This window comes from Clinocottus analis, unplaced genomic scaffold (assembly GCF_023055335.1).
Source record: "Clinocottus analis isolate CAN_PGR_092001 unplaced genomic scaffold, fCliAna1.0.p SCAF_3, whole genome shotgun sequence".
Taxonomy (NCBI): Eukaryota; Metazoa; Chordata; class Actinopteri; order Perciformes; family Cottidae; genus Clinocottus; species Clinocottus analis.
This window is the reverse complement of record NW_027176042.1, coordinates 16711892-16736532: the sequence shown is the minus strand read 5'-3', so window position 1 is coordinate 16736532 and position 24641 is coordinate 16711892. Positions and strand designations below refer to the sequence as shown.

Below are 24641 nucleotides of genomic sequence, written 5' to 3'. Positions count from 1 at the left end.
TTCCTCCCCCTTCTGGGTGTGAAACCTGCCCTCAATGGGGCTTTATGAGGGGGGATGAAAGGGGAAGTACACCCCCTCCTCCCCCCTCCTCCCCCGCCTCATTAACATGAATCATCAAGTGCTTGCCCCTGGCTAACAGACGTAAGATCATTTGTTAGAGGAAACAGCTGACACGCCTTGTGAAGTTTGAAGTAATTCCCCCCGTGCTGGTGTTCAGACATGCTGACGGTTCTTCAGGTATACTGCGGAGATGAGAAAGAACAAGTTACAACAGTGTTGACTTCTCTGAAGACCAGTATTTTGAAGGTTCAGATGGAAACGCTGTGTGAAAGATCTGTTTTTGTTGTTTTTTTTATGGTTTGCGTGCATTATTTTTGGAGTATTGAACACATTTATTAATACTGAATATGATCTGCCAAAACTTCAATTAGCGTTATTAAGAATGAACAGTTTCTGCACTCGCTCCACACACAGTGACTGTTTTAATTCACTGTAGCGCTGAGTAAGGCTATTTTCAGACATGCGGCTCATAATGCACCATAAATGTGACACAAAGGCAGTTTCACTGCTTCACACCTGGTCGGATTTACAAGGCGACACAAGTCTGCTGTGGATTGAGCCACATTACTGTGGAGTAATGTGGCTCAATACACAATATTTTCTTTATCTAATGATTTATTATGTTGTTATTAATTAATGTAAGTGGTTTGTTACAATTCTGTTTTACCTTTGCAGTGCTGGTGAAATGACAAAGTACAACCTGCCTAGAGACCAACACTACCTCCTGACAGTATAATCTCTTTTTGCCTTGAATGAACTCACAAACTGTCATGGACTTTACATACAGCATGACACACACGTCGCTCCTGGGCTATCGGTAGATAAGCAGTGAAAATACTCATTTTTTGGACTCGTAGCTTGGCAGCAGGCGCCTTGTTCTACCCTGCACACTGTGGCTCTTTCTGTCATGTCTGAATAAACATGTTTAAGTCATTTTCACACCTAAATTCCAAAAAGCCATGAAGGTCACGTTTCCATGTCTGAAAAGACACCCCATCTGCGTCAGCAGCGGTCTGACATATTTTGGTCACGGATTACATGGTCTCTGAAGCCTTGTAAAAACTCACATTGACAAAATAGCACAACGAGGAAACAAGACAACTCCAACTGGATTCCTTTGTGCTTTTCCTCCTCCTCCTCCACCAGCAGCAGCACCCTGCATCCAGCCGCCATAAAGCGCGTCACTCTGTGTGGTCCACTAATTGCACATCAGATGGAGCCAGTCTCCGTGATGAAAGCTTGACTTTGCGCTTTGTGCTTTGGTGTCAGTTGTAATATGTAAAGCAGATGTGAGTTTAATATCAAAGCCCATCCGTGCTTGTGTAGGGCTGGCTAGTTGAATGACTTTGGAGGCTGGATTCCCGCTGGGCCCACCCGCACTTAGGAAGTATTCCTGTAAGTAGGCTCAGTATTCAGAACCCTGAGGAAACAACAGCCCTGAGCCATCTGCCTAAACAAGGTAATGTCCTTGAAACCACCTGAAAAGTTGCTTCTCGATCAACTGCGACGCCAGAGTGCAAACATGTTGTAGCTCCGGCGCTACTTTTCGAGCAGCTTTAGACCCAGTCCTGCAGAATGAGGAATATTGCTTCCGACACTCTTCAGGCCCGTGCGGTGTTTGTAATCAGCGACAGCAGAGCGTTGGCTCCCTTCGCGGCCTTCAGCTTCCAGCATCAGCCCTCCTCTATCGGATCAGATCCCAGCCTTGTTTTAACAACTAGCCTGGATTAGAGTTGTCATATCAGCTGAATCCCAACTGATTACGAACACATTCACACAATGATTACATGCAGCTTACTGTAGGACTTTAATGAGACATCCAGCAATCCTCTTTTTAACCTGCAGTGACTCAAGGTCCTGCAGCGATAAGGCTGCTTCAAAGTTAAAGATGTTGGTCGTTGATTGTGTGGCTGCCAATCCCTTTGAGATGCTGTCATGGTGTGTGTTTGTGTTTGTGTTTACGCGTGTGTGGTGTGGGGGTCCGCCAGTTATATCACTCAAGCTATAGGGTTGCGGCTAACACTTACTTCCCTTTTTTCTGAATTTGTCGATTTATTGTTTAGTTATCGCGGTATTGGAAAAAACATAAATTCACAGATCTTTAAGATGACCGTCCTCTACTCCACTGGTATGATATTTTTTTTTTTAAAAACATGTTATGTAAAAAGAAATTGTAGTTTAGTATGTCGATAAAAATGTCATGTAACGTTTCATAGTATAGTATGTCACCAAAACCTCATAAAAAGTAATTGCATAGTATGTCATAAAAAAAACCATGTATTAAGTCACAGTATAGTATGCCATTAAAAAAAAAGTCACACAAAAAGTCATAGTATCGAATGAATAGAATACAACAAAATTGGATAAAAAGTACATCATCTCGCCTTCACAGAACATTGCAACAACAAAGCTTGATAAAAAATCCCAAGTACTCAGCCGTGCTTGAAAGAGTGTAGTAAAGTAATTGGCTTCAGTTTGCTATTCACGTTACATAAGGTCTCTCTTTCCGCCTCCCTCCACCCCCGTCTCTTTCATTGTGCACAAAAGACTCCTCCAAACACACACACAGACACAGACACACACGCCATCAGTGCGACATGGCAGCCGTCCAGAGAGGGGGCTCCAGTGTCGCTCCGTTTCAAAGAGCTCTTTCTTGCCGTCTTTTTGACGCTCGCTCCCCAGCAGCAGTGGAGCAGAAATGCCGAACGTCCAGCTTTGATATGAATTTGTCCCCCATTCTCCACCCTGCCCTGCAACTCTGCATCCACACTCTGGAAGAGAAAGAAGAAGAAAAAAAAGGCCCGCCGAAGTTACAACGGCGCCGAACAGCGCTCCGTTTTAGTCTGCACACATGGAGATCACTCAGGTTGACGTGCTGCAGAGCAGGTTGGGCAACTTTGTGACTTTAAAGTTGCCTCGCAGGGGAATCGTACTGGCACAGTGGCCGCCAGCACCTTCACTTGCTTGACCGTGCCGTTACCGCCTCGATGGACCAGGTGGACATGCATGTAAAGCTTCGGACTACGATTACAATGAAGCCGAAACGAAAACAGTTCCACAAACGTCCTTAAAATAGAATCCAAATAACAAAAGGATGGATGAACTGTTGACAGCATGTAAACCACACGCCATCTTTTAGTTCTTATTTTAAACAAACATAATACAGCTTTAAAAGGTGTATTTTCTCACTTTGGAGCGGAACACGCTTAGTGTTTCACCTGCTTCCAGTCGTCATGCTAAGCTAGGTGCAAACGAGAGCAGAGTGGACCTGCTCACTTGGCTTTCAGCAAGAATTACCTTCAGTCTAACAGAAGAATGAGCAGGTCGCTTAGCGTGTTTTCCCCAAATTATTCCAGTGAATAAATGTTTTGAACATTATAGTTTCAGCTTCAAAATAAATTGACTGTATTTCATTCTTTCAAAAACCGCTATTTGCAGCTTTCTCATCATTTCACACAAAGATTTCACATGAGGTATACTGTAGTAAGATAAAATGTATATACATTTTTAAAAACACACGCAGTGCAGCTGCATGGACTGGCACCTTTTTTCTTTTTTTTTTACTCCAATTCAAGGACCGGGTTCAGCCCTGACACATCAGCCATGAATAGTTTCCGCAGCCCTCTCTGTGAAAGATGTGTTGCCTTAATGCATCATCCCAGAGCACCATCTCTTTTCACAATGTATAATAGGTTCATCTATGTTTTCGTGTGGTTTTGTATTGTTTATATTGAATTGACGCATCGGGCTGATTGTTTCACAAGAGCGGGCCAAATCCGGATCCACAGTATAAATAACTGAGAGCTCTTGATGTGTGTTGTTGACGATGTGTTCTTTCCTATTAATTTACCGCGCGCCCTCAGCACACAGCGTGTACTGTAACGGTGTGTGTCGACTGCTTCCTCTGTTCCCTCGCCTCTTCACGCACACAGGAGGGGTTCGCCGAATCTGTCATAAAAACAGGTCTGTTATTTACTGTCTCCAGGAACAAAACCTCATCCGGTACTGTCAATGAGAATTCCCCTTTTTTTTTTAAAGAATGGAAACCTACGTGTGAAGTCATCACTTTGGTTTAAAACTGAAACTCTTAGTGCTGCGGACCCCAGCAGAGTATCTGAAATGAATCGACAATTATTTGAATAATCATTTCAGAATTGATTCTGTCAATTTTCCAGACAGAACACCAACGAGGTTCCCAAATATGGCCGTCTGTTTGTTTGAATGATTCTTGGTTCTGGACATTTGAAGTACTCACTTTGTGCTCTGGAAAATCAGGATGGGTGTTTGTTTGACTACTTTCCAACTTTTTACTGATCAAACGATTTCTCAATTCATGGAGCAAATGATCAGCATAATAGTTGATGACGAAAATAATCGTCCGTAGCAGTTTTTTTTTTGTTTTTTTTAAAAAGTTTCTTCAACATATGGCATCTCCTAAAGCTCCAAGTAATACATCAACTCGGTACACGTGTACACAGTATATTCCCTGCTGCTACTCACTGCACAAAAAGAAAGCGAAGGGGCAGCACATTCGAAGGAATGCCGCATATGTGTGTCAAACTGTGTGTGTGTTTGTGAGTTTGTGTGTGTGTGTGTGTGTGCACTCAGAGCCATGCATTCCAGACAGTGTTAGAGGTATGTGAATTACGTCTCACAGTGAGAGAATGTGAGGAATCTGCTGCCATGAGAAGGCCGCTGTTGTTTACTGACACAGTGGTGGAAAGGAGGTTGTTGTGTGTGTGTGTGGGTGTCTGAGTCTGTGTCACACATGCTGCTGTCATTTCCTAGTAAGCGACTTCTTAGCAGTGACTGCGAGTAATTATTGTGAAAGTTGTTATATAGTTGGACTAATACATTCATGCCTATTAGATGTGTCTCAAACGAGTGTGATTACTTCCAAGTTCACACACTTTGACCTAAATCAGCGGCTATTGCTCTGAATAAGGTTTTTGCTGCGTACTCACGGTTACTCCCTGTATGTTCACATGCACCTTCATGCATCTGTCCAGGAGGATGGATCGATGACGCTACATGGACACGAGTACACTGCGTGTATCAGTTCTGGACATTAAGCAAGACTTGAAGTTCATTCTTGACCTTGGAAATCGTTACACAGGCAACTTTCAAGCTCTTCCGCTGATGGACAATCAACCAGATGTGCTGCAGTGGAGAAGTGTGCAATGCTAGAAAACATAAATTGGCTTCGCAGATGTTTTATGGGGGAAGGAAATCCTCTCAACATGTTTGTAGGAACTCAAGGGCACGTTGATGTGTTGTGATGAGAAACTCTGAATATAAAGTTTTGTTTGTTTATATTCACACAATGCACCTTTAAGGTCGTCTCGCTAACATTCTCAACAGCAACTCATGGAGAAAACTCCACCAAAATATTAACTGGACCTTGAGTTGAGACTATTTAGTCTTTGTTTGGTAGACAAAATAATGACCTTGTGTTAATTGTTTCTTTCTCTGTCGTGTTTTTCTCATTAGATTTGGGATATGAGCGACGACGAGAGCATCTGAAGGACTGGAGGAACAAACCCGCAGCCGCCGAAGGACTGAGCTCTCCAATGTTCCTTCCGTTTCTGTCTGGTTTTTGTTTTTTAAGGAAGCGCACATTTGTATCAGATGAGTGCAGGGAGTAGACGCACACACACAGCTCCAGTTATCAGAACCAACCGCATCACAAACACACCTTCAGAAAAGTTTTCACAATAGAGCAGTAATAAGGTCAAATAACAAACAGCAAAATAAAGTGATTATGTGATTTATTTTGCTGCTGAACTATTCCGTTTCAGTGATTCAGTGAAAATGCAGTTTTTCACAGTTACGTTGGGACATGAGATCAGAGATTAAACAAATTAAATGTTCCACATTGTGCGTCTGAAACTGTTGTATTTAATGGATAATGTACCTGTTCCCGTTACCTCATGTGTGTAATTGGTCACATTCACTTATTGTTCAATTCCATAAGACAAAACATAACCGTGAATTCTTGTCTGGAAAGGCCTCACTGAATGGTCACAGGTTCAATCCCTCCCCAGTCCCTCCAACACATTTAATGGGTTTGCTGAGTTCTTTGGCTGGACATTGACTAACTACATCTGCTCACTCATTCAGTTCACTGCAGATGAATTATGAAATTACAAAAACACAGTCGACGACTCAGAAAATCCATCCATCTATCTCCCTTTCTGTTTACTGGCCACCGTGATGCGTTCAGCTCCAGTTAATACTAAAACCAGCTTTGCTGATGTGAAAGTATGAGAGCTGCACACAGACGTTACTGTGCAACTGTGGCTCCTGATATGGAAATGATTTAGTGTTGCTGTAGACGGCCTGAAACCGACAACTGCACGGTGTAATCTGAAAGAGCCTGTGAACAAAGGGAAGGTCTGTTTGGTTTGTTAGTGTTGACGCATGCACTTGTTTGTCATGATGCTTTTCTTACTCTCCCCTGTGCTTTTGTGTCTGGACTGCGAACATGTACACCATGTTCAGTGTGATGAAATGTACATTTCAACAGCTGCTTGGATATTTATGGAAGACTATAAATGCCGTGTGGGAAAAATAGCAATCTGAGATTAAAGGATTTTGAGGTTTAAGTTAAAAGTTAGAATTTAGGGAGAAGTACATCCTTCCAAAAATAAACCCCAGAATCCAGACTTAAACTCCAGAGATTAAATAGATTCTGACTTGGCTTTCTTAATTCTGACTGCTGTTTTGGTCACACTTTTGCTCTTCTGTAAGTATTTAACCAAAGACTGTAATAAAATGTGGCTTTATTAATTCTGTGTACATGAGTGATCTTTATATTACTGGTAATATAGTGGTTCATGTAGAATTCAGAATCCAGCACTTCCTTTCATGCACTCTGTCGCTCCATCTTTGCGAAGCCCGTCCACCCGCTCCCGGCATCTGTCTTCACCACAACACACCAACACAGAGAGGCCACGCAGTCAGACGGTGGTTTAAAAGCACTTTATTGTTCATCAAGGCTACTTTACGTACAAAAAAGGTGGCCTGCCAAAACCTTTTTAGTAGGAGGAGACACAGAGCCACAAATTGACTGTTTTGATACATCTTTTTTCTTTTCTTTTTTTTTTTTTTTTTTTTTTTTTTTTAACAGTTCAGAGTATTACTACCACTAAGTACATGCTACTTCCACTTCAAAAAGGACCTGGAAAATGAGATAGTCAGAGTAAAGACCAACTCCTCTTTGATTTATCTGCACAAGTTTCATGGTATTTACTTGATTACAGATGCACAGATGGTAAAAGCTACATCAGATACAAGGGTGACGACACGTAGCTCAATTACTGCTGAGACCTCTTCCTCGCTGACCGATAACGGAGAAGAAGCACGTGAACTTCGGCACAAACAGTTTTACGAAAAATGTCGGGTTTTTATCCGTTCGGCTTTAGTTCACAAATGGACTGACGGTTTGATTAATAGTTCAGTTCCCATCTGGAGACAAAGAACAGTCATCAAAAGACCTTCAAAACCAAGAATGAGGATTCAAGCAGTGGTGGAAAGTTCACCTGCCTGCTAGCCCATGACTAATGTTGATTGTTATTCTTTTTTGAATAGTTAAATGGAAATGATCTGGGAACGGCTGGCAGGACTCACTGGGCTAGCGGCAAAATGATTCTGTTCCAGTAATGTGAAACTTTGCTACTTGCTCAAGAGGTCTCTGAGACAACCTCCTTTGTTCAGACATCTCACAAGACGAGTTAAATGACTGCAGAACACTGGGGACCAATGGAAGTAGCGATTGTCACCACCAAACCAGTGGCTCATTGTGGTTTCATACGTTTACTGTGTTCCTGCACTTGAACCTTTACTCTGACAAGACAAACTCTATAAACAAAAAAGATCAACTTTTTTTCACCAAAAAAAAAAAAGAAAAGAAAATGCAATGATTACAATATAAGGACAGGGAAAAACAACAATTAAATAGCTACATATCATTAACAAATTAATTGTTCCTCAAAAAATACCTACGATTTTTTTCTCTGTACATTCGTTACGCACAGCGTAATGATGGTCTTATAGTTACTTAATATAAAAAAAGTTTTTTTTTTTCATTTTAAGTGATTTCCCCACAGGGTGTAGGGAGTGTTTGCCGAAGTAGAAAGAGAGCCGCCTACCTACAGGGTGGTAGTGAAATGATAATGAGAAAGAATAATAATAGAATAACAAAATCCTCTGGACACTGAGCCCTTTTCCCTCGTGTATTCTAGCATGTCGCTTATTACATCAAACTTAATCAACATCAACTGAATCTGAGAGGGGGTCTGTGGGGGCACTGCCAATAGACTTTCAGCTCAAAGTCTCCCAACTTAGGCCGAGCTTCCAGAAGCTCAGCTCCCGAAGCTCTGCTTCCCCTCACCTGCCAGCTGAAAATCACTATTCAAACCACTCCGAACCTTTTTCACGGAAACACATTTAAACTGAGTACTTATTTGTCCTGGGAATTAATTCACCGGCGGTTGATTGAAAACATTTGTGCATCTGAAAAGTCTACAACTTTCACAGTCACTTCTGGTTCTGTCACATCTGTTCAGTTGAGGATGGAATGTGTGGACGTTCTAGAACACTGACGCTGCATTTCCATCAGGTGTGAGTACGACCATCACAAACAAAATATGAACCTTTTTCACCTTTCAAACTCAGATCAGACATTAAATGATTCTGTACTTTTGATACAGAATGACTCGCATCACTGTCCAGCCCCAGGACTCTGAATGATATGCTCCAAATGTCCTCAAAAATCTCAGTATTTAGAGCACAGACGTTTTTTTTCCTTAATCATACGCTATGACTGTTTGGCCAATTTGCTTGAAGCAAAGAAAAGCAAAAAGACCCCAAAAACCCTGTTGGCAGGGAACTCTGGGACAGTTGGCTGACTGGTTATTAGTGCCGTCTGATGACGTGGAGATACTGAGCGTGTATGAGGCCTGTACAAAGTTCCCTAGAGGAGGAATGTATGCCACCAGTAAAATACATTTTCTCAGACTGTAGCAGTCAAGCTGAACTGCAGCAACGATACAATGCTGTTGAGAAAAGCAAGCATTGAAGTACAAAAAAATGTTATATAGGACACAACAATTCAACTGATGAAGGTCAAGAGAGCTGTGACATCACACCATTCATTGAGATAACCCTTAATTATCAGCACGTGTCTTGTTTGCCGTCATCTCTGAAACACCAGCAAGATGTTTGGGAGCCGCCATCGCTCGCTCTGACCATGAAGAACACCTCGTTTCTCAAAAGCATCATGGCGTGCTTATTGGACTGGTACCAAGGCGGGTATTTGAGCTTAGACTCAGAAGAATAAAGACCACTTGGGATGCTTTTAAAGAAAACAAGGGCCTGTCGACTAATATTTGCCAAGTTGATGACTCAACTCGGCCCTGCTGAAGGCTGTAGCATCCTGTACCACCAATGGATCAACATCTTAAGAAAACCTTGAAGGGCTGCGTATCCACTGCTCATCGCTTACATCAGAAACGCAGCTCTCACTGTCCAACAGAACCTGTCCGGAGGCCGTCCCACTATAGATGTGTGTTACCGTACTGATATTAATGGAAAACAAAAATACAAAGTTGTATAACAATAATAATATGGAGTACAACTGACCCAGCAGTGAGTGTATAGTGTCTATGTCTGTTACTGACAACGAAAAAAGTAACAACTAACGTCCAAATGGAAAAGGCTTATAGTAGTTAAGATTGAAATGCTGCTTACAAAACATTAATAGATACCAGCTATTAAAAAAAAAACACACACACACACACAAAAAACATGCATCTGTAGAAGCATTAGTTTACCTTCAACCTTATAGAAATCTACCAAACCACAGTGTGTAGGAGAGGGAGGGGTCGCAGGGTGTAAGCCACATATAATTACACCCATGTTCAAAGAGACGCAGGAAGAGATCTGAATGATCTTCTCCCCCCCCCCCCTCAACCCGGTCGAGAACCCAGACTTTTTTCTCTTTTTTTCAACCACAAAGTGACATGCAGCGTCATCTCTCTTCTCATCACTGTCAGCAGTTAATCCTGTGAGAGACATCAAAGCACATTGTTCGGCAACACACTGCAGGTCGTGCAGCTGTGTTTTCAGCGCGGGTCTCTTCTCATAATGGCTCTGATGTCTATCGACACCACAGTTGGCTGATTTGATAACCTGACTGTGCTTGTCAAATGAAATGCAACCTTTTGGCACTATTTAAGTAGTTTAGTCCCAACAGTGGCGGACGCAAACAACCGTCGTGTTTGTTTGTGGTTCACAGCTGCAGAAATCCACATGCAGCGATGTGATTAAATCCACTGGATAATGGGACAAATGGCATCCAAATCTGGATTACTTAACACATCTCCAAAATGGGTTTACTGCCCAGGCATACTGGTATGAATTTTCTATTCATCCAAAATGCATTAAATAATGCAAAGTAATGTGGCTTGTACTTTTCTGAAAGGGCAAGTGTGGAACTGATGGATTTTTACGTAACAGGTAATGGGATCAAATAGAAGTTCCAAAATAAGATGGATTATACCAGACTATGTCAGAATCAGTTGCTTCAATCCCAGTGTGTGCAGTGCCAGATTACAATGTTGACTTGCCACCTTTTAACCTCTACGACAGCAGTGCAAATCACACCAAGCCGATCACCTAGATGTACACATACAGTAATGAAACCACCAGCACACAAACATGAGAACGAAGGAAGGAAGGTGAGAGAAGGAAAGGAGATTAAAAAAAATAGGAGATTGCGAGATGGTTTTTCGTTGTTTCGTTTTGGAGGCGGGCATTGATAAACATCTGTGTCTGAGGTTTCTTTGGTAGCACAGTCAGGTGGTTTGCGATTATTTTCTCAGAAGTGTTTCTGACTTGTCCGTTCATTCAAATATCATACATCTCATAACGCGAAAGCAGTACACAAAACTACTGTTAAAGGAACAAACAAAAAAGAAAATGAATAATTAAAATTCCACCTTTCCTCTCACTCTTTATGTACATATAACTTTAGACACGTTGCTGAGCTCCAAGCTTGACATGCAGGGATGATGAATTATTGGAAGGAGCAGCTTGATGCGCCAGTCGAGTCTCAAAAGTCCAACCCTCATCGCTCGTGACTGATTATTGTCGGTATACCAGAGGACAGAAGGGGGGGAAATGACCATGTTGTTATTGCTTCATTGATCCTGGATGAGTGCACGGAGAAAGAGCGTACAGGCTTTGAGGGTTTTACATGTTTTTAGCAGACCAGCGTGCAGGCATTCCCTCTGGGATGCTGGTGATAGACCAAAGTGACGAGGGCGTGGGTGTTAGAGCCGGGATGATTGGGAGGGCGCGGGAAAGAGGAGCGATTCCCTCGTACACCCTTCTTCCTTCAGGAGACCACAGAAGGGGAGTGGTTGTGATTGACCATGTGACTGTTAGGGGAGGAGTTTGGGCTGCTGCCCGACGACGAGGGACTGCCCTTGTTTTTAATCTGCAGCCAGGTCTCGCCCAGTGCCTTCGCAAAGTGGTCGTCCACCGAGCCGGTGATGGACACGGAGTTGGTGGCGGTGGGCTCGGGCTCCTTGTAGTTCTTCCCGAGACTGCGGCGGAAATGTTCCTCGATCACAGGGTCGCAGGCCGTATTGGCTAGAACAGGGAGGATAGGAGAAGGCAACAGAGAGAGTTTTTATTTCCCATAATAAAAAACTGAAACATCTCTAAAACACACTTATATAAAGTTGAGCGGGTAATTTATTGCCTCGCATCAGTTTAAACATTGGAAATGTTGGAAACATTTAGGTCAATGGAAAAATACTAACTCTGGCATCTACTTCACTTTCACATTGCAGTTTTTTATATTAAATCATTGTTTTAAATTTCACTGTTAACCTCAATGAGATCATAGGGATTTCACTGGGATCATAAAACATGGCCACAGTTGAGTTATCAACCCGCAGAAAACACGACCAACACTCACAGGCAGGCTGAATAAAACAGACATGTGTTTGGCTGAGACCTCGAGGGACATTTACCGAACAGAGATAACAGACAAGGTAGTAAAGACTCGCTGACAGAAAACGTGGATGATTTGTTTTAGCAAGACCAGTTATATAAGTCAGTCTGAATGTGGAGAGTGTGAGCGGTTGTGTTTTCTCTGGAGGGGGCTTTCCCACAAACTGCACTGTATGGGAAACTAATTTTTCTAAAATGATATCCACTTTTAGGGGTCGTGTCTCGTGAAAGACACTTGGTAACAATTTGGTGTCAATTAATTACTGAGATATGTTTATCCACCACTTGTCCTGCTGCCATAAACCACACTGAAAAAAAGTAAATATACTAGAAAATAAAAAACTACGATGGCACGCGTCTGTCTGTATGTATTATTATGATACACTTGCATGTGTGCACTCACTGTTGATTCTCCTGTAGTTGTTCACGAGGCTTGCGCAGCCGTTGTGGGACACTGGACAGTGAGACAGGTTGCAGTTGCGGTTGTTGGCTGGAGCGCATGTGATCACTGAAGGACGATTCTAAAAAAACAACATAAACAATTGTGTCAAGAGTGGGTGTGAGAAGAGTGACCACAAAGTGCATAGAACTTTAAAAAAGTGCAAATTTATGTATAGAAAGACAGACTATCGGGGGGGGGGGGGGGGTTGAAGAGAGAGAGAGAGAGAGAGAGAGAGAGAGAGAGAGAGAGAGAGAGAGAGAGAGAGAGAGATTTACTGATCACCAGGGTTTAAGAACAGTTTTGGCCAACAAACTAAATAGGACATTTTGACTGTAGCCCATTGGTCTCATCATGTGGGGACCTAACAAGGTGGCGTTTCACCCAGCAATTTGCACAAGATGTATTTGGTGCTCGAACTACATTATCCAGGAAGTGCCGGTTACCTGCTGGCGCTCCACGGCGCTGACTGTGTGCGGCACTGTGGCCATAGCTGCTGTGCTGCTGCGTGCAGATTCCACCATGCTGTTTTTGGTGAGCGCCAGTGGCTGGTCCATGCCGGCTAAGCTGGCGAGGTGGTGATGGTGGTGGTGGGCGTGGCTGTACAGGTGGTTGACATGGACTCCTAGTGTGCTGGGCACCACCACACGCTCGATGGGGCTCCGGCTCCGGTCCTTAGCGATGAGGGAGCTGCGGTAGTCTCCATTAGGCTTCCTAGGGAACAGAGGGAAGAAAGGTAAAGATTAGGAGACCCACATTCATTCAACCTGCACATTGGGTTGTGTATTTATTTGTTATCATTGTGTATCATATATGTCATTGTGTGGTGTACTTTCTCTGAATTCAGTAACACGACATATTTTAACCAAATAGATAACATATTTGCTATGTAGCTATACCACTATCCCAATGTTTCGCACATTGATCTTTACTACATGGATTACACGGCACCTGATTCAAAGTCATCGAAAAGCCGAGGCCTGATGGCAGCCGGGGTGTTGGGATAGAAAAGGGACGAGCAGTGGAGAGACAAATTCAGACACAAGAGATAAAGAGGAGCTCAAATAGAGAGACGAGGGAGAAAAGAGGGAAGATAAACAAAAGAGCAATTGTAAATGGCTCTCTGTGTCAAACACTGCAGGACCAGCAGCAGCTATTAATACTAACCTCACACATGATAAGTCACGCACATACACACACACTCCCTTTTTGCTGCTAAGCCGAGGAAGAAACACTTTCCTAACTTCATCCAACATGGATGGACTCAGAACGTATCCCTGCACAGAGGGGCAAACAGGCACACGGCTCTGAAAGTGGTTTCCTCAGTGCAGCAAATCAACTTTATCTCTGCAGTGAGCCTGAAGCCAGCTGCACTCAGTGCTGTCTGCTGAAAACACGGAAAATCCTTCAGGGCTAATGCAGTATAGTTATCTCTAACTGCATCTCAACACTTGAATTAATCTGCTAAAAGTAGACATCCATCCTTGTAGGCGTTTTACTCTTCTGCCTCACAACCTAGTCCACACTCACGACCATGGACCGAACGCCGAAGGTGAAAGAAGGCGAGCGGGCCGCACACGTTCCTTATGAAAGACAAGTAGTTCTCACCACAACGAAACCCTTCTGTCCTCGACAAACCGTGAGCTCATATTTTAAATCATTGAAAAAACAACGATAAGGATAAGAGACCAAAGTAACGACAGTTTGACACGACACAGAGTTTGCTCCCGGCTCTGATGATAATGAGAATATGACTAAATATTGATTACAGTAAATAGTGAAGTTGCAGTGCTTGATACTGGGCACACTTGCTTGCAGTTTAACAGGGAGCAATTATTTCGCACACTGCGTCAAATGTGGTCTATGTTCTGTGTGTGTGTGTGTGTGTGTGTGTGTGTGTGTGTGTGTGTGTGTGTGTGTGTGTGTGTGTGTGTGTGTGTTCAATTGTATATTACAGCCTTAGTGCAGCTCCAGTCTCCTCCTACAATTTGAGGCCCAGTTACAGGGAGCAAGATTTACTGTACTCTTCTCTTGCTATCTCTTCTTTTCTCTCCAACTTCATAGCCACATGCATAGACATGAACAAATTAATACACACTCCCTGACTTCCCCATTCCTACACTGAAAAACACACTATCAGACGCAGCGGCCTCAATTGGGGAAAGAAAGTATGTACTATAGATAAGCGGCACTGACACATGAAATCTCTTTCTCCTTTATTCTTCACCAGACACAGGGAGGCATTACTCCAGGAAAAGGTCTGAATGAGAATACAAAACAGACCCGAGAGCGAAAAAGTCAAAGAGGGCCTCGAAGGTTTTGTTTGGATGCAAAACAACAAGTTCAGGCAAACAGTTGTAAATCCATGTGACCAGGCAACCTGACTGCTGGGTCAAGCATCTGGAGCCCACAGCAGCGTCCAGCACAAATAAATAGTCTCTACAGAATACAGAGCGGGAGAGAGGAAGAGCTGCGGAGAGGTGGGGAAGGGGGAGCTGCATGTGAATGGTCCGGACCTCTACTATAAGAAAGAGTGAGGTCAGTAGTTTCCTTCGTTTGTGCCGAGAGCTTACATTAGCAGAACCCCCCCCTTTCTTTTTTCTTCCTCCCCCCTTTTCTCTTACAATCGGCAGCAAACTTCCTGAGGGTTAAAGAAGGAGAAACTTGGCAGAGTTTTTATAAACCCTGGACGACAGCTCACCAACAAGCTTTTATGTTTTAGTCGAAAAGTAACTGCATCGTGGAATTAATCACATGAAATCAGATCATAATGATGAATATATTTAATCAAATTCTTCAAACTAAAAGTCCTCCTGTATTACTTGGCTGTATTCAAATACAAACAATCAGCAGCAGATTAGCTGAGAGGCAACCAGATAATAAAGTAGCCCCCTCCCTGTCATACCCTCTCAGCAGCTGGGTCTTGAGTTAGGTTATGGAAGTTGTTCCCAACTTTAATCATTGCCAAAGAGCAGGCATGCCCACATCCTCACACAAGAGGGGCCTTTGCAAGAGCTAGTGAACGGGATCAACAAATCCGACCAATGAATGGCGTAGCTGTCGAATCCACTGCCACCCCCGCCTTCCCCTCGCCTGATTGCCCACCAAAACCGGGACCGCATTTCATGCCAGGGATCAGGCATTCAAAACATACCCTGTGTCTTTGTCTCTCTGACTCACCTCTCAATTATTAGGGTCGCGGCTGGGCAGAGAGGGAGAGGATGCAAAAAAGCGCCGGGTGAGGGCTACACATGAGACACGGATATGGGGGCGCTAACAAGGGCAAGAGCTGAAGAGAGAGAGGGTGGCCAGGTCTCGGGCGAGAGGAGAGGGTGAGAGCGAACATGGGGAAGAGATGGAGAGAACTTTGAAAAGTCGAGGACTCTGAGACTTTGTACCTCCAAGAGCTATGAGGGTGATAAAGTGAATATAAACAAAGACCTAACCCGGGAGGAGTGGAGACAGGAGACACGGTTAATCTAATTTCATAATAAAGGTTGACTCGTCGTTATTATCACTAGCTTGGGTTCAACACACAGCCGAGCAAAGGCTTAAACGGAGGTGGGGCAGACAGGAGCATGCCCAGATCTAATAGGGGATGTATAGATGTGAGAGAAATGCCTCAATTAAAAATAAAAAAAAACATCAAGTGAGCTCATTTATTGTGGTTTGTTTTTGAGAACGAGAACCGTGTGACAGGCATCAGAATGGACATCTTGACACAACAAAGTAGAGAGTAGATATCTATGTGATTCTACTTAACTAACGTCTGTGTTATGTGGAGCCTGGCATTAGTTGTTGTAAGTCACTGTGGTGGTCATTGACTGAAAGATCCCTTCATTTAAAACCCCAGAGTCCAGACCTCAACACATGAATGATACAGTCACATATCCTGAACAATATTACATCATTCAGATCTGTCATTTAGTATAGTCTTTTAAGAAACCATTTACATGACACCCTGTCTTCAAGTCAACCTCAAGTTAAAGCTCATGACTGCGATCATGTGTTTTAATGACTTAAAAAGAAGAAAAAAATCTGTATTCCTGTAAGATCGGAAAACTTACAGTGTTTCTCACAGCTTTGTATAAGCCAACTTGCCTAATTGCCACAATGGAAACTCAATTAAACAAATATAAACATAAGAACTTTAAAAAATATGGTTCACTATTCCAGGTTTAGCTGTTCTGCCAATTTAGTGAGTTAGCTATATTCTACTTTGAGGCAAATATATATGAGCTATAAAAGTTCTACGCCTTTTCTCACAATTGTGTTCTAAAGTCTTCAGACAAAACCTCACAATAAATCTTTGGTTGGGCAGAGATTCATATCCTACTCCTTTAAGAAATAAATAAAGAGTGAGAACAGAGAGGGAGAGAGAGAGAGAGAGAGAGAGAGAGAGAGAGAGAGAGAGAGAGAGAGAAAGAGAGAGAGAGATACACACAGGAAACATCTGGGAAGAATCAGGGCGTAGAGGGGAGACGACGACCAAAAAGAAAAAAAAATAGAGGAGGATGAAGGCTCAACCACAGGTTACAACCAGGCCCAAGCTCTGCGAGGTCTGTACAAACCCACAAAGTTGACACACACACACTCACTCAGAAAATGAGCCACAGGGCGTACCCGGGCTATGTATATAAAGTATACAAACATCTCGACACTTTTTACTCTGCTCAGTCCACGTTTTAGCAGCAGGACAATCCAAGTCGGCGATGATATTTGTATCCTTTGAAATAGAAAATGAAAAACCCAAAGGAAATACACCTTAACACATGTAATGTAGAAACCAATAATTATTATCGACATAGAACATGCAAAATAAAACATGACATAGACGTAATGTTGTATCATGTATTACTCTCAATATCTAATTAGTATGATTTCCAAATGCCTCCTTCCACTCACGCATAAATACTGATAGAAATCAAGCAGATATTTGACAGTTAACCGACTGCTGAGAAAGAGAACTGAAGAAAATCGTATGTGATCAAAGCTGGCATAGATCGGCTGTGGGAACAACCACAAGAAGGTGGCAAAGGAAACAACATGAGAACACACATGCACAGAAAAGAAATCCCACATGCTTTCCATCATGTACTCTAACGCTCACACACAACACAAATAGTTCAGTCCCATGTCAAATGAGTGGGTAACAATGACTTCACCTGGCCTCGTCCCACTCACACACACACACACACACACACACACACACACACACACACACACACACACACACACACACACACACACACACACACACACACACACACACACACACACACACCTCTGATTTTCCCCCCCTATTTAGTCTATGGGAAAACTTCCATGAGAGCAACTTGCTGAAGAAGTTCCCAGGAGAAAGCAGCTGCAGCTTCTGTGTGCTACAGTACTTAATGCAGCAGACTGACTAAATTAATTGAGCTTGTATCATTATTACAATTAAAAACCAGTAGAAGCATGTATTTATATTCAGTATAGTTCTTGTAGCTAGCACTGAAGCGCTGATGCGAGTTAATGATGAGCTAACATGCTTGTTAGCTCCACAGGTATTTACGTAGAAACGTAAAATTTCATGAACATATATCTCCTTCCAACATCTGCTGTAAGTATCACTAGTACACATGTGCCAGACACAATGTTTAACTATTTCCGAAACAAAGCAGAAAATGAAGAAATATGAAGCGATTGCATGAGTCTATGAAGCTCAACCATGTGGCTGAGCTTCATAGACTCAAGACCCACGTCAGAGGCAGCCGATGCTGCACTGTAATTGGGCAGCATTCAAGGGACGGGATTGAGTAAACAGTCAGTTAATGTGTGCTACTGGTAATTTAAACAAAACAACTCACAATACTAAAAAAAAAACACGGCTTAATGTGATTACAATGAAAAACAATACATTCTTAATTTTGATGTACTTCCGTGAGGAAATCAACAAACCCAGTACCCACTGAGTCACATGTAACCAGGCTGCTGCAAACAGACTTCCCTGCAGTTATATTCCACAATTAAAGTCCAAACCCTGCTCTGTGACTGGTTCTTATTCTTAAGGAAACAGCTGAGCGAGAGGACTTTTATACTGGCGGGGCTACAACTGCAGAGTGGCGGGTAGGCGAGCAGGCTGCAGCAAGATTCCAGCCCGCAGGCTCCAGTGGACAGGATAAGGCTCCTTTGTTCGAGACTCCTCCTACTCCTCAGAGAAAATGAGAAAGTAGCCCCTGCTGCCTGACAAGGAGCCCTCTCACCCCACACACACACACACACACACACACACACAGAGATGATCACAGACGGGCGAGCACACATGCATGTAGGGACAGTTCACAGGACGACACATGTGCATACCTGCACAAACACATGCAGAGTCAGTACAAACAGAGATCGCAGCCACATCTCAGCCTGCCAGGTCTACCAGGGACTTTTATATGCAGAATGTACCATGCCATAAACTATTCTGTAACGCAATCGTGACTTCACTATTAAAACCCTAAAATAGCTGAGAAAATACACTCACAACCACATTGTTAAATGCACAGGCTGTTGACAAAAGCAAAAATCCACTCATGTATCACGCCTGTAAATACTGCCCTAAAGAAAAATAAAGATTGAGTTGGTTCAGAAAGTTCTTTTCTCTCACCACAGCCTGTGCCTCCCCTGACTTCATCTTGTTGTGATTGGACAACAAAAGGAGCCCCACCTTAAGGTGTCAGGTGTCTGTCTGTGTTTACTCACTCAAAATATGACTGAATTGACACACACAAAAAATACAAGCAGCTTGACAGAAAAAGTACAAATGTATAAAACTGATGTAGTCAGCACACATGAAAGCTGCCATTAAAGCATAACAAATGTTTAAGAAAAAAAGGCAAGTTTTTTTTGTTTTTTTTTACTGAATGAACACGAAAGCTCCTTAACAAGCAAGGTTAGGCAACAATGAGAAAAGCATAAAAAAACAAGCTCCACAAATAGAAGCAGCCAGCAAAATCCAACAGCTAGAATGGTGTCAGATAACCATCTCTGGACATTTTAATTGAGTGTATGTGTGTATGTGTGTATGTGTGTATGTGTGTATGTGTGTATGTGTGCATGTGTGCGTGCGCAGAGGGGTTGCAGTGCTCATTTCCTTGTTTTCTGTCTAGCTTCTTCAAGTGCATCATTTTGAAACCGTCAAGGTTTTCTATAGATGCTATTTCAAGGTGGACTTTTTTTGTAACACCAACCCATCATTCTTCACTTTCATGTAAACGCTAGCACAATGTTTCAAACAACGAGGAAAACTTTTCTGAGCCTGACTTACTGCAGAAGTCACTTGGCTCTTACCTTAACCAGGGAGAGAATGCTTTTAGAGAAATCTCAAAGTAAACAATTAAAAATAAAGATACCTCTAGCATGGCCAGAAAGGGAAATGGCTCTTAAAAAAAAGATATCTTCATGAAAACACTGGATTTAACTTCTTTTAACTAATTAAACTAAGTTGCAGCAAGTCAACTTGCAATTGACTTTTCATGGGTAGAAATGAACTGACAGGCCCGAGAGTCAAATGACTCCAGGGTCATAATTAAGGTGAAGATTAAATAAAGGGATTAGGCTTTATTATGTGTTACTTCTAGGAAAGTATCATGGTACAATAAGCAGTTTGAAAATTCTCAAACATCACAGACTTTTGAGATCAATTTACTTTCACAGAACCGAAGTTTAACTCCACAAAATGGTTGCATTTAGAAGCTGTGGCGAGGAGTTACGACACCAACCGAAAGCTGAGATGACAATAAGCCCCATTGTACTTTGGCAGCCCAACTTACAAAATAATATCCAACTCGTGACACACGAGTAGGAGCTTTTGCTTATCAATGTGAGCAGAAGTTAACCACATTGTGCAGAAAGAATCTCTCACAGTGAGTGAAAAACAACTGAGACAACAGAATAAAACAGCAAGTGGTCAGATCGATTTGCAGCCTGGTTAAAAAGAATAATGTCAATTCTCCCACCACTAATACACCCATAACAGAAAACAAGATGACTCTGCACAAATGTCAAGACACACAAGCTAATCCTGTGGTATGTGGGCCCAGAGGTCACATGATGAAGGAACTAAGACCCTTCCCCCTGTGCCACAAAAAGACTCAAAAGTCATAGATTTCTTATCTCGCTTGCAAAAACTGAAGCGAGAGTCACCAGGTAACAGAGTGTATTAAGTTGCGTTGTGAAGTGTTTGGAACACGCTTAGCTGAAACACACAGGTTATTTTATGTTTTTTAAAGGTGGATTTTACTGCATTTTGATTATTTGGTACGAGTCTGGTTTGAGATTATTTGCTACGACTCTGGTTTGAGATTGCAATTCATATTTTTTTCTATATGAATACAATTTGACTGCAGCTGCAAACTTTTACTTTAAAAGTTGCCTTTAAAACTTTGTTCCTTAGATAATGTGGTTTTCAACAGGGGTTTCAATTAAATTATTTGCTTAATGTGCAGCCGGAGTTTGTGCAAGTGCAAACAAATGACAGTACGCACTGTGCACTGTGTGTTTGCACATGCTTAACCTCATACACTGCCAGTAACTGTGCTCTACTCTTAATCCAGGGCTTCAAGTATATCCAGCATATTATCTACTGTATTCCATTGTGTCATGTCACAGCCATGTTGACTGACAAACATAACTGCTTCAAACAAGTCTAAAAAAAAACAAAAGCAGTCCAATTACATTTTATTTGTAGAAGCTTAATATCACAAATCACAAATTAGTCTCAGAGGGCTCTAATCTGTGAAACATACAACATCATCTGGCCTTGGACTCTCCAATCCGGTAAGGAAAAGCTTGTCCAAAACATACGAACAGGAAAAGAAAAAGAAAAGGAATACACCCCGAGGAGAGCAACAGAGGAGGGATTCCTCCCACATGCTAGACAAGAAAGCATTACACGTTGTTTACAGAATAAACAACATAATGAAGTTACAACTTAGTCAATCTATATGACAGAAATGACACATGTACATATAAAATGATTACTCCCAACGATAAGAGCAACAGTGCGTGTATGTGTGTTTGTGCATGTGTTTGTGTATATGGGGGGTCCTTCACAGCCAATAAGTGCTCCAGAATCTCTGGAATCTCTGGAAGTGGGAATGTGGGAACGTTATAGATGTGAGTAATCTTTCGGTTGTGCAGTCCCTGTTTCCAAGCTTCCAGAGATCTGTGGCTATAAGAAGAACACTGTACAGCCAGCTAAACCTGGCATAGCACCCTGGAGTCCAAACTGGGACTTCTGAGAAAGCCTGCCAGTCTGTGCACAGCTTCAACAAGCAAGGAGCCCGCAAAACTCATGGCCAAGAGAAACCCTGGCATACACGACGGTGGTGGTGTATATGTAGCTTCTAGACAGCAAGGTGGCCTCTTCAATAGATAGATAGAGTGTCTCTGTGTGTGTGAATGGGTGTGACAGAAAATAGAAAGGTGCTGTGATTAAGGATATCAAGCTTTTGCAATAATCAAGGCTACATACCGTCACGGTTTTAGAACTGTGAGAACTGAAGAAGCTATGATATCTATGGTGTCCTCCTTCATGCCCCCTTGACCTGTGAAAACGAGTCTGGCAAGACACGTTCGTATGTTCAGTAAGAACGCCTCTCGCGCAAGTCGCTAAACATGTGTGTTTGTGCTGCCGTGAGATCAAAAGAAGAAGAGCTGTATAAATGTAATGGGAGCATTTGGGACATTTGATCAGAGAGTCATGCGAGCCATGGATTATTTAAACAGTTTAATCATTGTAATGTGAAAAGAAAACGTTTTACTGACTGCCGATATCAGTCTATATCAGGTAAAAAATATTTGATTAGCAATAATGCTAGCGCGGATCTCTTATAATGCTTCATTGTGAACAACAGATCAGTGTTGAAATGAGCTGGAGAGCAAGTTACGTGGGCAATACCAGCTAAAAGCTGTTTGCATTTAGTTACATTATAGTGCATTCGTTCAGTAGAAGAACACTATTTTACAAAGGTGCATTTCAACGTTGTCATGATGTGTACAAATGTTATCTTGTAAAATGGAGTTTTGGTGAGAAACTTTAATAATCACAGTAGTTTGAAGAAGATCAATAAGCAGGCAGTGACTTTCAAACAGTCTCGCCACCGTTGACGGTCACATTTTTATTCTGTTGCCTGTGTAAAAGCCCCAATGATTGACGGATGATTGCTCATCGTGATGGGAGTTTTGGTCCGGCGGCTCTTTGTGGACAGAGCCGGGGGCAGACTTTAGTTTTTAGTTGAATAGCGAGTTTTAAAATGGGAGTGGAGATTTGGGGCGTTTCCATCTTTAGAGTCAACTTGTATTGCACAGCCTACAAAAAACCTTGTTAACTTCTCTGGCTCTCCTTTTGTTTTTGGTTTAAAACCAAAGAAACTATCAAGAAAGGAAAGCAGATATCTTTCCCGGTGGAATTAGGGCGAAATGGGTCATTATTAGGGCCGGACCAAAAAGGTTAGAAGCTTCTTGCCTCTCATTGACATTTGAATAATTACTATTAATAAGTTACAGAAACATAACCGTCTACTGGCTTCCAGCTTCTCATCTTCCATTTTTTTACTAACAAAATATTCTGCTTCAAAACTAAGTTTTCACTGCGGCCATAAACTATTTCCTCTCCCACACAAACCTGTATTAAGACGGTCTAGCAGCAATCTAATTCTAATTAGTCTAATTAGTCAAAATCTGACCTATACTAGCATGTTACTATGGTACGGCCATGTTGCAAAATGAACTGCAGGCACGGCATGGATTACGTTCTGTTATCGCGAACACGTCGTCATATCGCCGAAGCCTATAATGGATGCTATTATAAAGTGTGCAGGTGCCTTTTTACTTGTGTTTCTCAGTATTTGTACTCACAACTGTGTGGCAAACGGTCGGCTCATCTTTGCCACATGCTCGTTGTCATCCATGTCGCTGTCCCCCTGGTCCCCACTCTGCTTCCTCTTGGTGGGGCTGATGGGAGGAGGACCTGTCCTGTGGTTGGAGATGGAAGAGGAAGATGAGGAGGACGAGGATGAAGAGGAGGATGAGGAAGAGGAGGACAGAGACAGGGACTGGAGTCTGGGGTCCCCCCTCAAAGCTGCTTCACCTGAGAAGAGGAGACAAGAGCAGATGAAAGACGAGGAGAGAGTTATTAATGATGTTGAATGTTGATAAGATATTAAAGATTGAAAGCACAATCCAAAAAAAAACTGTTTAACAGTACAATCAAGTTGAATTAAGTTAGCAAGACTATCACTTCAAACATGACTGAGTATGAACTGACTCTGGTTCCTGTCAACTGGCATGCTTACACTTCCAAAAGGGTGCTTAGACACGGGTGTAAAGTATGGTAATTAGTCAAAATTATAGTATTTTCAAGTAGAAGGCAACTGTTTTATTGGCACTTTAAACAAGCTGACCACATAAACTACTTCATGACAGTGTTATATGCATGCTGTGTTCAGCTCAAATGATGAATTTTGTTGACGTATACAGTTTGCTGCGTGAGGCACAAACCTCTGGCATGAGCAGAGAAGTATCTGGTTCGTAATGTTTTGAAAGAAATAGTTGTGGATGGTTTCTGCATAAGTTTGAATGTGGTGTGGCAATTATTTCTCTCTGCTAACCTGCAGTCTTGTCCTTGTACAGGAGGCCCACAGAGCTGTCAGTGAGTGGGAGTAAGAGCAAAAGAGAATCAGGAAAACTACCACTGGCTCTGTCTCAGCTCGGGGACTTTCCACTGCTTCAACCTCATGTATCTGTCTGACTTTTCCCAAACAAAACATAAAGCCCAGAGTAAAACTCCCATTCCTACGTGCAGTTTTCTCCATAACTCTCATTTAACAACACCAAGCTTTCTTCCTTGCAACGCAACAGCAAATGGTTTTTCCTGTTTCATTTTAAACTATTAGTCTTGATTATATTTTGGAGATTTCTTTTCAGGCATTAGTTTTGCAGGAAAAAAAAAACTTACATAGATTTTAAATGATTGTGTTTATTCTGCGACTACAAATTACTTGACTTATAATTTTGACCGGCATTCCTGAATGAACGAAAGGCACAGACGTGCTAATACATCTCCTGAACATTGTTCTTTCTCAAATAA

General features: G+C 42.3%; 2 protein-coding genes across 5 annotated transcripts in view; one reads left to right on the top strand and one right to left on the bottom strand.

Annotated features, from left to right (window-relative positions):
• Window positions 1-6835, top strand: part of atg7 (ATG7 autophagy related 7 homolog (S. cerevisiae)) — a 52165-nt gene extending 45330 nt beyond the window's left edge. For all 3 annotated transcript variants that reach the window (XM_068595187.1, XM_068595188.1, XM_068595186.1), the window contains one exon: window positions 5551-6835. In XM_068595187.1, the coding sequence (XP_068451288.1) occupies window positions 5551-5583 (33 nt within the window). In that variant the 3' untranslated portion in view covers window positions 5584-6835. The remainder of the gene's footprint in view (window positions 1-5550) is intronic.
• Window positions 6836-7032: 197 nt separating this feature from the next.
• The window catches only part of vgll4b (vestigial-like family member 4b), a 39610-nt gene continuing 22001 nt past the window's right edge, over window positions 7033-24641 (bottom strand). For both annotated transcript variants that reach the window (XM_068594629.1, XM_068594627.1), the window contains 4 exons: window positions 23411-23642; window positions 12967-13234; window positions 12485-12602; window positions 7033-11715 (listed from right to left, as the gene is read on the bottom strand). In XM_068594629.1, the coding sequence (XP_068450730.1) occupies window positions 11459-11715; window positions 12485-12602; window positions 12967-13234; window positions 23411-23642 (875 nt within the window). In that variant the 3' untranslated portion in view covers window positions 7033-11458. The remainder of the gene's footprint in view (window positions 11716-12484; window positions 12603-12966; window positions 13235-23410; window positions 23643-24641) is intronic.